Below are 12,940 nucleotides of genomic sequence, written 5' to 3'. Positions count from 1 at the left end.
GCTGGTCTCCAACTTCTGACCTCAGGTGATCCGCCTCAGCCCCCCAAAGTATTGGGATTACAGGTGTGAGCCCCCGTACCCAGCCCAACCCCATTTTATGGATGAGAAACCTGAGGCTGGGGGGCCCCAGACACAGGCAAGATCTGGCCCCATGAGTCCAACCTCACAAGCCTGGGATGAACTTGGGCCATGCTGGAGGGGTTGGAGGCACACCCTGGGTTGGGGGCACTGAGGCAGGTTGAGGTTTGGGGAGGGAGAAGGGCAGCACCCAGGCAGGCTCTGGGGAGGAGAGAGCGGAGCTTCCTCGGACCACCTCCTGGGGTGACCTGGGTCGTGCCAGTCACAGAGTAGGAAATTCACTTGTTCCCACTGACTCACTTGGCTTTTGCGGGGAGGCCTGGTGGCTTCTCTGTGATGGGCCCCTGACGGACTCAGGGTCACACGGAGATTATGACTCATCTTTCTGCAGGGATTTGGGAAGTCCGGGGAGGTCCTGAGACTCGTCAAAGGCCACGCAGCTTTCAAGCCGGACAGCTCAGGCCCTGGTGTGCCTCCGGGGGAACCCAAGGCAGGAGGTAGGCAGCCTGGAGCTCCTCCTTTTTTTTTGAGACGGGAGTCTCGGTCCTTTTACCCAGGCTGGAGTACAGTGGTGCAATCTCTGCTCACTGCAACCTCCGCCTCCTGGGTTCAAGCGATTCTCCTGCCTCAGCCTCCCGAGTAGCTGGGATTACAGGTGCCCCCCCACCACACTTGGCTATTTGTTGTATTTTTTAGTAGAGAACTCCTGACTGTGTGATCTGCCCACCTCGGCCTCCCAAAGTGGTGGGATTACATGCATGAGCCACCTCGCCCGGCTGGAACTCCTCCTTTTAAAAAGTCCTGTTTACTGCTCCCAGCCTCATCTTCCCCAGCTGTGGGGTGGGGAGAAGCCTTCGCTGGTGGCCAGGATGGGAAGCGCATAGTGGAAGCAGGGTGGACACTCGGGAGCGTCAGCTCCACAAATGCCCGCCATGCCCAGCCCCTTCCAAGACCCCCACCACCCTCAACTCTGTCCCTGGCCATCTCCAGGGGACCAGGTCTCCTTATTATTTTTTGAAATAAAGTGTCCTCTATTGCTCAGGCTGGAGTGCAGTGGCACGATCACAGCTCACTGCAGCCTCAACCTCCCTGGGCTCAAGCGATCCACTCGCCTCAGCCTCCCAAGTAGCCGGGACTACAGGCACACACCACCGTGCCTGGCTATTTTCTTTTGTATTTTTTGTAGAGATGGAATTTCGCCGGGTTGCCCAGGCTGGTCTCAAACTCTTGACCTCAAGCGATCCTCCCTGCCTCCACCTCCCAAAGTGCTGGGATTACAGGCGTGAGCCACTGCACCTGGCCTGGGGCTATTTATGGTTGCAGCAGTTCTTGGAAGCGCACTCGAGAGGGCCGCGCTTCCATCCACCAGGCCACGGCGTGTGGTGTGCATGTGTCTTTGCTGAGGCCTGGTCATCATGCTGTGGTTTCAAGGCTGGGACCAGCCACAGACCAAGAAGCCGGCCAGGTGCCGGCCGGGGATTCAGGGCCCCCTCCCTACAACATCACGTCTCCAGCCCAGCCTTGGCACCCCCTCCAGATACCTGCAGCAGGGCCCTGGGCCTCATCCCTCTAAGGATCAACTTTCTTTTCTTTTTTTTTGAGACGGAGTCTTGCACTGTCGCCCAGGCTGTAATGGAGCAGCACAATCTCGGCTCACTACAATCTCTGCCTCCTGGGTTCAAGCAATTCTCCTGCCTCAGCCTCCTGAGTAGCTGGGACTACTGGCGCCAGCCACCATGCTCCAACATTTTTTTTTGTATTTTTAGTAGAGACAGGGTTTCACCATGTTGGCCAGGGTGGTCTCCATCTCCTGACCCTGTGATCCGCCCACCTCAGCCTCCCAAAGTGCTGGGATTAGAGGTGTGAGCCAGTGCGCCCGGCCTACCTTTCTCCACCTCATGCTCTTGGGCCACCTCCTCCAAGAAGCCTTCCCTGACTCCCCTCCTCCCAGCTCTCACCACAGGCAGAATCTGGGCTTGCAGCTGTTTCAGGAATGGAAGACCCATTCCCTAGTCCTGGGTGGGCCTCAGAGGGACCCCAAGGCAGGAGGAGGGCAGAGAGGAGCCCTGAGTTGCCCTGGGATGGGTGGGGGCTTCCGGGTGCTTCTGTATGGGTGGTGGCCACAGACTGTGACTGTCACCCCCAGGAGCCAGGGTGGGTTTACTAGAGACAATGAATGTGATGGGCAGAGCCAGGGTTGGGGCAGGACGCTACGTCCTGAATCCCGTCTTTCCTCTTAGCAGATGTGAGCTCGCTAACCTCAGTTTCTCGATTTGTGAAAGGCAGTGAACTTCACCTTCAAAGGGCGGTTGTCTGGATTAAGTGGGGCTGTGTGTAGGGCTGTGGTCATGCACGTGGGGGTATCTTGTGGGCCCCCAGAACCTTCCAGCATTTATCAAGGGTGATGCTGGGCTGGGCCGGCAGCCAGGAGGGGAGGTGGCCTTTCCACAGCCTGGACTCAGCTATGTGACTGTTCCGGCACAGTGGGGGTATGGGGTGGGATTCCTGAAAAAGGTTCCCCTTGCTCACGGGCACCCCCCATCTCAGAACCACAGGAGGCGACACCAGGAGCCAGTATGAACCCAGGGACTGAACTGCTGTGGCCCGGGGCAGCGCTGCTGGTGCTGCTGGGGGTGGCGGCCAGCCTGTGTGTGCGCTGCTTCCGTCCAGGTAGGTGGGGGCCCGGGGGCGTGCTGGAGAGAAGCATGGGCAGTGCATCCCAGAGACCCTGTCAGCCTAGGCCTGGCTGTGGTCAGAAAGGGCTGATGACCCTCCTGAGGTGACCCCTGAACCCGTAAACTGCCCCCTGAAGACATCGGTCACGTGCACCTGGGGTGTTGTTTTGCTGGGTCAGCTGCGGTGTCCTGGGCCAGAGAAATTGCCCCAGACAAAGGAGGGGAGTCGGGGCTGCCTGTGGCACCCGCTTTTCCAACCTCTCCTCTTCTAAAATACGCTGAGCAAATACTTTTTTTTTTTAAGATGGGGTTTCACCATGTTGGCCAGGCTAGTCTTGAACTCCTGACCTCAGGTGATCCGCCTGCCTCAGCCTCCCAAAGTGCTGGGATTACATTTGTGAGCCACCGCGCCCAGCCTTTTTTTTTTTTTTTTTTTTTTTTTTTTTTTTTTTTTTTTTTTTTTTTTTTTTTTTTTTTTTTTTTTTTTTTTTTTTTTTTTTTTTTTTTTTTTTTTTTTTTTTTTTTTTGAGACAGAGTCTTGCTCCATCGCCCAGGCTGGGGTGCATTGGCACAATCTCAGCTCACTGCAACCTCCGACTCCTGGGTTCAAGCCGTTCTGCCTCAGCCTCCCGAGTAGCTGGGATTAGAGGCACCTGCTACCACACCCAGCTAATTTCTTTGTTTTTGGTAGACATGGGGTTTTGTCATGTTGGCCAGGCTGGTCTCAAACTGCTGACCTCAGGTGATCCTCCCACCTTGGCCTCCCAAAGTGCTGGGGCCACCACACCTGGCCCCAAATATTCTTTAATATCAGGTGGTTGGTAATTGACAGCTTGGCCCCAAGTGCTGCTGGGAGACAAGACACGGCGGGGAGTATCTGACCTCAGTTCGCAGCTGCTCTTGGACCCTTGCTAATCCTGGCTTGTTTTTGCAGGTGCAAAGAGGTCAGAGAAAATCTACCAGCAGAGAAGTCTGTGAGTTGCCTCGATGTCCCTGGCCTGGTGTATTCACGTACCCTGGGCATGGGTATCCCCAAGGGAATTCCTGGCACCTCGTCCTTTACCCCTTCACTCACACCTCTGTGCCAGTCTCTAGCCAGCCCCTAGGCATCAGAGGAGGGAGAGGAAGTGCCCAGACGCTCTCCAGGCCCTGCTGCAGCTTGGGTTGGGGGGGCTTTGGGAGGCGGGGATGCCTGGGCTGTGGGGCTAGCCACTCTTGAGCTTGCCTGTGAAGCCCTCTAGAAGTCCAGGCATCTGGCTGGGTGCGGTGGCTCACTCCTGTAATCCCGGCACTTTGGGAGGCTGAGGCGATCGGATCACCTGAGGTTGGGAGTTCAAGACCAGCCTGACCAACATGGAGAAACCCATCTCTACTAAAAATACAAAAATTATCTGCGTGTGGTGGCGCATGCCTGTAACCTCAGCTACTTGGGAGGCTGAGGCAGGAGAATCACTTGAACCCGGGAGGTGGAGGTTTTGGTGAGCTGAGATCATACCACTGCACTCCAGCCTGGGCAACAAGAGTGAAACTCTGTCTCAAAAAAAAAAAAAAAATAGAATGATTGACTGCAGGCTCAGAGAACCCGGAGGTCCATGTTCACCCCCGAGCAGTCACTCATGACCCACCCACGAATGCATGCACGCACACACATCCTTCCTCATTTCCTTTTGCAACTGAAAAACCACAGTGAGATTTGAAAATAGAATCTTCCCAGCCTTGCTCACCGTGGGCCAGGCCTAGACCTTTCTGTGTCTTTCTGGCCACACGATTTCTGGCCTGCCTGCGACCCCCCCCCAGCGTCCCCCCCCAGCGTCCCCCATGCCCTTGACTCCTCGGACGCATCCCCTCTCCCCTCTTCCCTCAGGCCCTGCCCACCCCTGGCCCCATGATTGATCTTAGAGCCACAGATGGTCAAGGCCAGACCACCACAGGTCCCCATGTGGTGGGGGGGCTGTTTGATCCCCTCCCTGGAAGGCCTTTGCCTGTCTCTCCATCTGTCACCTCGGTTTGGTTCGGCCCCACCGGCCTTCGTGAAGTGACTGCTGTGAGCACAGTGGCCCAGCTCCTGTGTTGCTTCTCCCAGGAAGCCACGTCTGACTCTCTCCTGTGGATTCAGGGTATCTCTCCTAAAGGAGGCCACCCTGAGCCCCAGTCCTCCAGGAGCTCCTGGAAGGTTGGGCCAGGTACCCATTTTGGTTCAGAGGAGGAGCCCCAAAACCTGCTATATTTTATTTTGAGATGGAGTCTTGCTCTGTTGCCCAGGCTGGAGTGCAGTCTCCCAGGTTCAAGCAATTTTCTGCCTCAGCCTCCCAAGTATCTGGGATCACAGGCGTGTGCCACCATGCCTGACTAATACATATATTTTTATTTTTAGTAGAGACAGGCTTTCATCATCTTGGCCAGGCTGGTCCTGAACTCCTGACCTCGTGATCCACCCACTTCGGCCTCCCAAAGTGCTGGGATTACAAGCATGAGCCACCGCACCGGCCAGGATAGCTTTTTACATGAGCACAGGCTGTCTGAATAAAAATCAAAGTTTCTTCTGAAAGGAAGAAGGGAGATCAGGCAACGGCTGGGCACTTAGCTGTGTCTGCTAAGCCTTGAACTTGTCTTGCCAGTTATTTGGAAGTAAATGGTGGGTTTGAATGTCCCCAGAGCATGTGCTGTTTTTTTTGAGATGGAGTCTCACTATGTCACCCAGGCTGCAGTGCAGTGGCATGATCTCGGCTCACCGCAGCCTCTGCCTCCTGGGTTCAAGTGATTCTCCTGCCTCAGCCTCCTAACTGGGATTACAGGCACCCACCACGCCTGGCTAATTTGTTTTGTATTTTCAGTAGAGACGGGGTTTCCCCATGTTGGTCAGGTTGGTCTCAAACTCCTGACCTCAAGCGATTCACCTGCCTCGGCCTCCTAAAGTGCTGGGATTACAGGCGTGAGCCACAGCGCCTGGCCACATGTGCTATTTTAAGGAATTGAAAACACTCCCTGGCACCGGCAGGTGGGAGGCAGCCTCTTTGTCACTCCTGGCTGAAATAATTTACCCCAAGTCACCGCTGGGCCCCTGAGCAGGTCTTTATTCATCCTCATGCCCCGGGATCTCAGGGCTGCCTCCCCAGCCCTGTCCACAGACCCCTCTGACCATCTCCAGGGGGCCTGGGACCCCCCAGCAGGCCCGCTGAGGCCACGCTGAGGATGGGGCTGCTGAGAGCGGGGTTCCAGCCCAGGGCCCTGCGTGAGCGGTGGGCACCCCATGTGCAGAGGGACCAGAGAATGGGGGTTGCAGGGGGAGCTGAGAGTCTGAGGCCTGAAAGGGCAGAAGTTCCTCCCCACTGTCGCCCAGGTCCGTCCCTCTGCTCTCCCTCCTTGTCCCCATCCATCTCCCCTGTCCCTGTGTCCCCGGGCTGTGAGAGGCCAGGCCCAGGCTCAGCACAGCCCTTGTGTTTCCAGGCGTGAGGACCAACAGAGCTTTATGGGGTCCCAGACCTACTCCTGTGAGTCTCCAAGGGTCCCAGGCTGGGCTGTGGGTTGGGGTGTCCTTGTTCAGTTCTCTCAGTCCCCATTGCCCTGACACCATGGCCAGGCCTGAGGTGGGGGGCAGGTGATGGTGTGACGGGCTGGGCTAGCCTGGGGGCCCAGCCAACACCACACTTCCTGTCCTTCGCAGTGGTCGGGCAGGCATGGCCAGGACCCCTGGCGGAGACGGCACCCGCAAGGTAGGTCACAGCCCCCAGGAAGTGACAAGGAAGGTAGGTCCTGGAGGTCCCCACGTGGTGAACCCAGGCCAAGACCTCCCTCCTTCCCTCCCCTGGCCCCTGAGCCCCAGGGCTCAACTATGATGGCCCCACCAGGGGTATGGGGGGATGTGTTCTGGGAGGCCTCACCCCACAGTCCCTCCTTCAACCCCCTCCCCCCGCAGGAAGGACAAGCTGCTGCAGTTCTCCCCCAGCCTGGAGGGTGAGTGGCATAGGGCAGGGACAGGGACAGGCCTAGCCAAGCTGGGACTAAGGCCAACACCTGAGGGGACAGGCCTCGTGCAGTGGCGGCTGCGGGGCCAGGGGAGGCCTCCCCAGCAGACTCACAGGCTGGGCGGGGCGGCCTGGCCCAGGGAGGGTGCGCACCTGCACATGCCCAATGGAGGGGACAGGGAGCATGGCAAAGGCTCAGACCCAGGAAACACCTTGCTCCGCCTTGGGCCGTGGAGCCCGAGCTGGGTGGAAAGCTGGGGCCGGGGAGCAGGCGATGATTGGGTCTTTCTTTCTTCCAGATCCAGCGTCTTCCAGGTACCAGAACTTCAGCAAAGGTAGGTGGGCTCCCAGGGAGACGGGAGGCCACCGAGGGGCTGGAGCCCAGGGGCTCAGGCCTGATTCTCGCCTCCTCCCGCAGGAAGCAGACATGGGTTGGAGGACGCCTATGTGTGAGTGGCCCCTCCTCTCCCACTGCCCCACCTGCCCATGTGGCCCTGGGCTTCCTGGTCTAGGAACCGCCTCTGGCACTAGAACTTGGCATCCAGTTTCCCCTCCTTCTCCTGGCAGGCAGGGCTTGGGTGGCCCTGATGACTCTCAGGTGACCCTGGCTTTGTGGGACCGGACTTGGCCCTGCTCTGGGACATGAGGTGTGTGGGGCGGGGAATGGAGACTCATTCAGCATCACCCAAAGACAAGTGACAGGACACCCAGGACCCCTCAGTGTGTTGTATCATCTCACAGATGGGCACACTATGCGGGCTGGCCTAAGGTCACATAGCAAGGTGGCTCACACCTGTAATCCTAGCACTTTGGGAGGCTGAGGCGGGCGGATCACCTGAGGCCAGGAGTTCAAGACCAGCCTGACCAACATGGTGAAGACCCGTCTCTAGAAAAATATAAAAATTAGCCAGGCGTGGTGGTGCACACCTATAATCCCAGCTACTCAGGAGGCTGAGGCAGGAGAATTGCTTGAACCCAGGAGGCGGAGGTTGCAGTGAACTGAGATAGCGCCACTGCACTCCAGCCTGGGTGACAGAGTAAGAGTCCGTCTCCCAAAAAAAAAAAGGTGGATCCACAAGACATCTGCTCCCTCCAGCCTCCCCAGTGGCTCCAGGGCTCCAGGAAGTGGGGGTGGGGGAATCCGGAGATCCTGGCAGAGTCCCCACGGCCCCCAAGAAGAGCCATAGTGGGAGCAGCCCTGGCCTCACTGTCTCCTATGAGGACTCCCACCCCGCCCTCCAGCCGGTCTGGAAACCTGTGCTGTCTGTTCTCTTGGCCAGAGACCCCATTGCCATGGAGTATTACAACTGGGGGCGGTTCTCAAAGCCCCCCGAAGGTGAGGCGGAGGATGAGGCCAGAGGCGGGGGAGGAAGTGATGTGGGAGCTGGGGCAGAAGCCACACTCCGGGCAGGAGAGGAGGCTGGGCTTGGGTTCGGGTGAATTGGCAGAGAAGGGTGGGGGGACAGAAGGAGGTTGTCGCTGCAGGTGGGGGCCAAGGAGGGCCAGGGGGCAGGCGGGTCAGTGAGGGAGCTGTGGGCACAGGGCGTGGGGGAGAGGAGTGGGCCACAGCGGCAGGGAACTAGAGGGCTGGCTCGGGGAGGTCAGGGGAGACCAGGCCCCTGTCTACAAGGACTGAGCATCTCCTGATGAGCCCAGAGGTACTAGGGACAGTGATCCCTGCAGGCTGAGAACACCAGAGCCTTGGGCCCTGAATGCTTTTCCTTTATAGAAAGGGCAACTGAGAGGCCGGGCACAGTGGCTCACACCTATAATCCCAGCACTTTGGGAGGCCGAGGTGGGTGGATCATTTGAGGTCCGGAGTTTGAGACCAGCCTGGCCAACATGGTGAAACCCTGTCTCTACAAAAATACAAAAAATGTAACTGGGCATGGTGGTGGCACATGCCTGTCATCCCAGCTACTCGGGAGGCTGAAACAGGGGACACTCTTGAACCCGAGGTGGAGGTTACAGTGAGCTGAGTTATGCCGTTGCACTCCAGCCTGGGTGACAGAGCAAGACTTCATCTCAATTAAAAAGAAACGGCAACAGAGGAGTAAGTGTGGGTGGTGCGTGCCGAGAGGTGCAGGGCCCTGGGCTTGAGTCCAGCTCCCTGGCCTGGCTCCCACCTGGGCCATGCCGGTGTAGGTGTTCAGGGGTCCTCTTCTGCCCCCACCACTGCCACTTCCACTTTTTTTTTTCATTTGAGACAGAGTCTCCCTCTGTCACCCAGGCTGGAGTGCAGTTGCGCAATCTTGGCTCACTGAAACCTCCGCCTCCCGGGTTCAAGCAATTCTCCTGCCTCAGCCTTCCAAGTGGCTGGGATTATAGGCACACACCACACCACCTGGCTAATTTTTTGTATTTTTAGTAGAGACGGGGTTTCACCATGTTGGCCAGGCTGGTCTTGAACTCCTCACCTCCTGCCTCAGCCTCCCAAAGGGCTGGGATTACAGGTGTGAGCCTCCACGCCCTGCCAGCAGTGCTCATTTCTTAGGACCCTGTCATTACTGATGGACATCAGGCAGGGCATCAGTCAGCCCAGCTTCCCCATTACAGGACCAAGACAGGGTGCCAGGCTCAGAGATGCCACACTCAGCCTGGGTCCCCGAGCAAAGCATTCCCAGCCCGCCCTGCCCTATCTGGAAGAGTCCAGATCCCTCCCGGCAGTGGCTCTAGGGAGAGCTCCTAATTGCCCCAGAAACGAGCCTCTGAGCTGCCCCCTGCCTCCCTTCCTCCTTCCAGCCACCCATCGTGGGCCTGAATTGCAAACCTCTCCCCAAGTGCCCCCTCCCCAATGCATTTGGAGGGGCTCTTAGAAAACAGAGAAGGATGCTTGGCACAGTGACTCATGCCTGTAATCACAGCACTTTGGGAAGATTGCTTGAGCTTAGGGGTTCTAGACCAGCCTGGGTAACATAGTGAGATACTCTCTCTACAAAATATATTTTAAAGTTAGCTGGGTGTGGTGGTGCACGCCTGTAGTCACAGCTACTCAGGAGGCTGAGGGGTGGATCGCTCGAGCCAGGAACTGGAGGCTGCAGTGAGCTATGACTTTGCCAGTGCTCTCCAGCCTGGGTGACAGAGCAAGACCCTGTCTCCACAAGAAAAAAAAAAAGAGCTCAGGGCTCAGGGAAAAGCCTGCAGGGTGCCAGGCCAGCACCCATTAGGAAGCCCTTCCAGGAGAAGGCTTGAGGTCCCTCGGGTACCCAGAGGTGTAGGGCTTGGCGGGAGAGGTCCTCTGCAGAGGGAGGGCAGGACAGAGGGTGAGCCAGGCCTGTCAAGAGTCCACACAGCCCCATGCCCACTCCGCTCTCTCCTGCAGATGATGATGCCAATTCCTACGAGAATGTGCTCATTTGCAAGCAGAAAACGACAGAGCCAGGTAAGGCCGCCCAGCCAGGGGCAGGCTGGGGCTGGGAGCAGCAGACCACTTGGCCAAGCGCCCCTGCACTTCCCACTGATCAAAGGCCGCCCCACCTTGAAGCCTGAAGGCTCTCGGATCCCTGGGTGTCTTTGGGTAGAGCCTTGCCCCCAGCATCCTTGGAGGAGGCTCCGTCGGCTCCTTGCACCTCAGTGGGACTGAGCCGAGGGGGCCTATCCTCCCTCTGCAGGTGCCCAGCAGGAGGGCACAGGTGGCCTCTGCGGAGAACACAGTCCCTTGCCAGCTCTGAAGACTGGCCCCACCTCCAGTCCCTGTCCCTCTGTCCCCCTGGAAGAAGAGGAAGAATCTGAGGATTATCAGAACTCAGCATCCATCCGTCAGTGGCGAGAGTCCAGAAGGGCCATGGGTAGGTGGCCGGGAGAAGAGGACGCAGGGTGGTCGGCCCACTTAGGGCAGGCTTGAGGGACTGGCCTGGAAAGGCGGGGCTGAGTGGGCTTTCCTCCAGCCGGGCCAGCTGACCCCACAGTGACGCCTGGGGTGCAGGAGCAGCTGCAGAGACCTTGAACCACGTATGACAGCCCTCAGCCCTGGCCTCCGGGGTGGGGTCAGGTCCTCCCAGGCAGGGCAAATCCTCAGAGGAGGCTTCATTGGCTCCTGGAGCCTTCTCGGTGGGAGTGGGCGAAGGGGTCCTATCCTCCCTCTCTGCAGGGAGGACCCCATCATCACTGGGGGCTGGAGTGCAGTGGCACAATCTCAGCTCACTGCAACTTCTGCCAGCTGCATGCATGCATAACACGTTCCACCTTCTCTCAGAGCAGGACGATCTCTGGCAAATCCCAGACGGGAGACACACACACCGCCAGGACCTGTCTGGCGTGGCATTTCCCACAGGCTGTTTTGTGGAGTCTGGGGTCTGAGCCCAGCACTCCAGTTGGGGGAAGTCATGGGTGTGTCCATGTGAACCACTCAATGACCTGTCTGCCCACTGGTCTGCAGGGCAGGTCCAGAGAGAAGCATCCCCCCGCCCGGCCGGAAGCCCAGATGAGGAGGAGGATGGGGAACCGGATTACGTGAACGGGGAGGTGGCAGTCTCAGAAGCCTAGGACAGACCAAGAAGGTAGGCCGGCCTCTGCTCTCCAGCTGCTGTGGGCCAAGGGTTAGAGGTCTTCCAGGCTGCAGGACCCCCAGTCCAAGGGAACAGCCGAGTGTGTGGGTAGAGGGAGACGGCACATCCACTGGTGGTAGGTCCGGCAGAGAAATCAAGCAGGGCAGGGGGGCAGGAAGTAGTGTGGGGTTGTGGGCAAGACAGAGTGTTGCAATTTAAGGAGGCCAGGGAAGCCTTTCGGAGCTCCCTTCCTCACCCCGTCGGGGGGGAAGGACATCCAGGCAGAGGGGACAACGGAGGCCCCCGGGTGGAGTGAGCCCCACGGGTCTAAGCAAAGCTAGGGGCTGAGGGGAGACTAGTGGAGGTGGAGGCCGGATGTGGGGAGGCTGACCAGCAGGGCCAGCACTTGGGGTTTTACTGCATGAGACGGGAGGGAGATACAAAGGTGGTTTTTTGTTTGTTTTTTGAGATGGAGTTTTGCTCCTGTTTCTCAGGCTGAATCACAGTGGTATGATTCAGCTCACTGCAACCTCCACCTCCCAGGTTCAAGCGATTCTCCTGCCTCAGACTCCCAAGTAGCTGGGATTACAGGTGCCTGCCACTATACCCAGCTAATTTTGTTATTTTTTTGAGACAGAGTGTCACTCTGTCACCCAGCCTGGAGTGCAGTGGCGAGAGATGGGGTTTCACCATGTTGGCCAGGCTGGTCTCGAACTCCTGAACTCAAGTGATCCGCCTGCGTCAGCCTTCCAAAGTGTTAGGATTACAGGTGTGAGCCACTGTGCCAGGCCATTGCATTTTTAGTAGAGGTCAGGTTTTACCACATTAGCCAGGCTGGTCTCAAACTCCTGACCTCAGGTGATCCGCCCACTTCAGCCCCCCAAAGTGCTGGGATTACGGGCATGAATCACCACGCCTGGCTGGTTTTCTTTTTCTTTTTTGAGAGACAGGGTATTGCTGTGTTGCCCGGCTGATCTTGAACTCCTGGGCGCAAGCAATCTTCTGGCCTCAGCCTCCCAAAGTGCTGGGATTACAGGTGTGAGACACTCTGCCCAGCCAAGGGGAAGGTTTTGGACAGAAGACCAGCTGGATGTTTTTAATTCAATTTCTCTGGCTGTTGGGAAAATGGGTACTGGGAGAGTGGGGACAGGAAGTCCAGAAAGGACCCAGGCACGGGTACCATCTGTGCCAGGGTGGCAGCAGCGGAGACAGCGGTGAGCAACATGGTGAAATGCCATCTCTACAAAATATACAAAAATTTGCCAGGTGTGGTGGCACACGTGTAGTCCTAGCTACCTGGAGGCGAGGTGGGAGCCTAGCTTGAGCCCAGGAGGCTGAGCTGCAGTGAGCTGTGACTGCACCACTACACTCCAGCCCGGGCAATAGAACAAGACCCTGTCCTGAAACAAAAACAAACAAAAGAGGCCAGGCACGGTGGCTCACGCCTGTAATTCCACCACTTTGGGAGGCTGAGGTGGACAGATCACCTGAGGTCAGGAGTTTGAGACCAGCCTGGCCAACATGGTGAAACCCCATGTGTACTAAAAATATAAAAATTAGCCGGGTGTGCTGGCGCATACCTGTGGTCCCAGCTACTCGGGAGGCTGAGGCACAAGGATCGTTTGAACCCGGAAAGGGGAGGTAGCTGTGAGCTGAGATTGTGCCACTGCACTCCAGCCTGGGCAACAAGAGGAAAATGGAAGGAAGGAAGGGGGGAAAGGGGAAAGGAAAGGGG

At 57.7% G+C, this 12,940-nt stretch overlaps 1 protein-coding gene across 4 annotated transcripts in view; it reads left to right on the top strand.

The window, feature by feature from the left end:
- The first annotated feature begins 25 nt into the window (after nt 1-25).
- Nucleotides 26-12,940, top strand: part of LAT2 (linker for activation of T cells family member 2) — a 15,690-nt gene continuing 2,775 nt past the window's right edge. For 2 of the 4 annotated variants that reach the window (XM_017533404.2, XM_017533402.2), the window contains exons 1-12: nt 26-575; nt 2,626-2,748; nt 3,688-3,727; nt 6,201-6,244; nt 6,418-6,466; nt 6,670-6,707; nt 7,018-7,053; nt 7,137-7,167; nt 7,999-8,054; nt 10,041-10,100; nt 10,330-10,506; nt 11,097-11,221. In XM_017533404.2, coding sequence (XP_017388893.1) covers nt 2,655-2,748; nt 3,688-3,727; nt 6,201-6,244; nt 6,418-6,466; nt 6,670-6,707; nt 7,018-7,053; nt 7,137-7,167; nt 7,999-8,054; nt 10,041-10,100; nt 10,330-10,506; nt 11,097-11,203 — 732 coding nt within the window. In that variant the 5' untranslated portion in view covers nt 26-575; nt 2,626-2,654 and the 3' untranslated portion in view covers nt 11,204-11,221. The remainder of the gene's footprint in view (nt 576-2,625; nt 2,749-3,687; nt 3,728-6,200; nt 6,245-6,417; nt 6,467-6,669; nt 6,708-7,017; nt 7,054-7,136; nt 7,168-7,998; nt 8,055-10,040; nt 10,101-10,329; nt 10,507-11,096; nt 11,222-12,940) is intronic. The other 2 variants (XM_017533403.2, XM_037740251.1) reach the window with 2 other exon arrangements.

The sequence above is a fragment of the Cebus imitator genome, unplaced genomic scaffold (assembly GCF_001604975.1).
Source record: "Cebus imitator isolate Cc_AM_T3 unplaced genomic scaffold, Cebus_imitator-1.0 Scaffold82, whole genome shotgun sequence".
Lineage (NCBI taxonomy): Eukaryota > Metazoa > Chordata > Mammalia > Primates > Cebidae > Cebus > Cebus imitator.
This window is presented reverse-complemented; position numbering and strand designations above follow the sequence as displayed.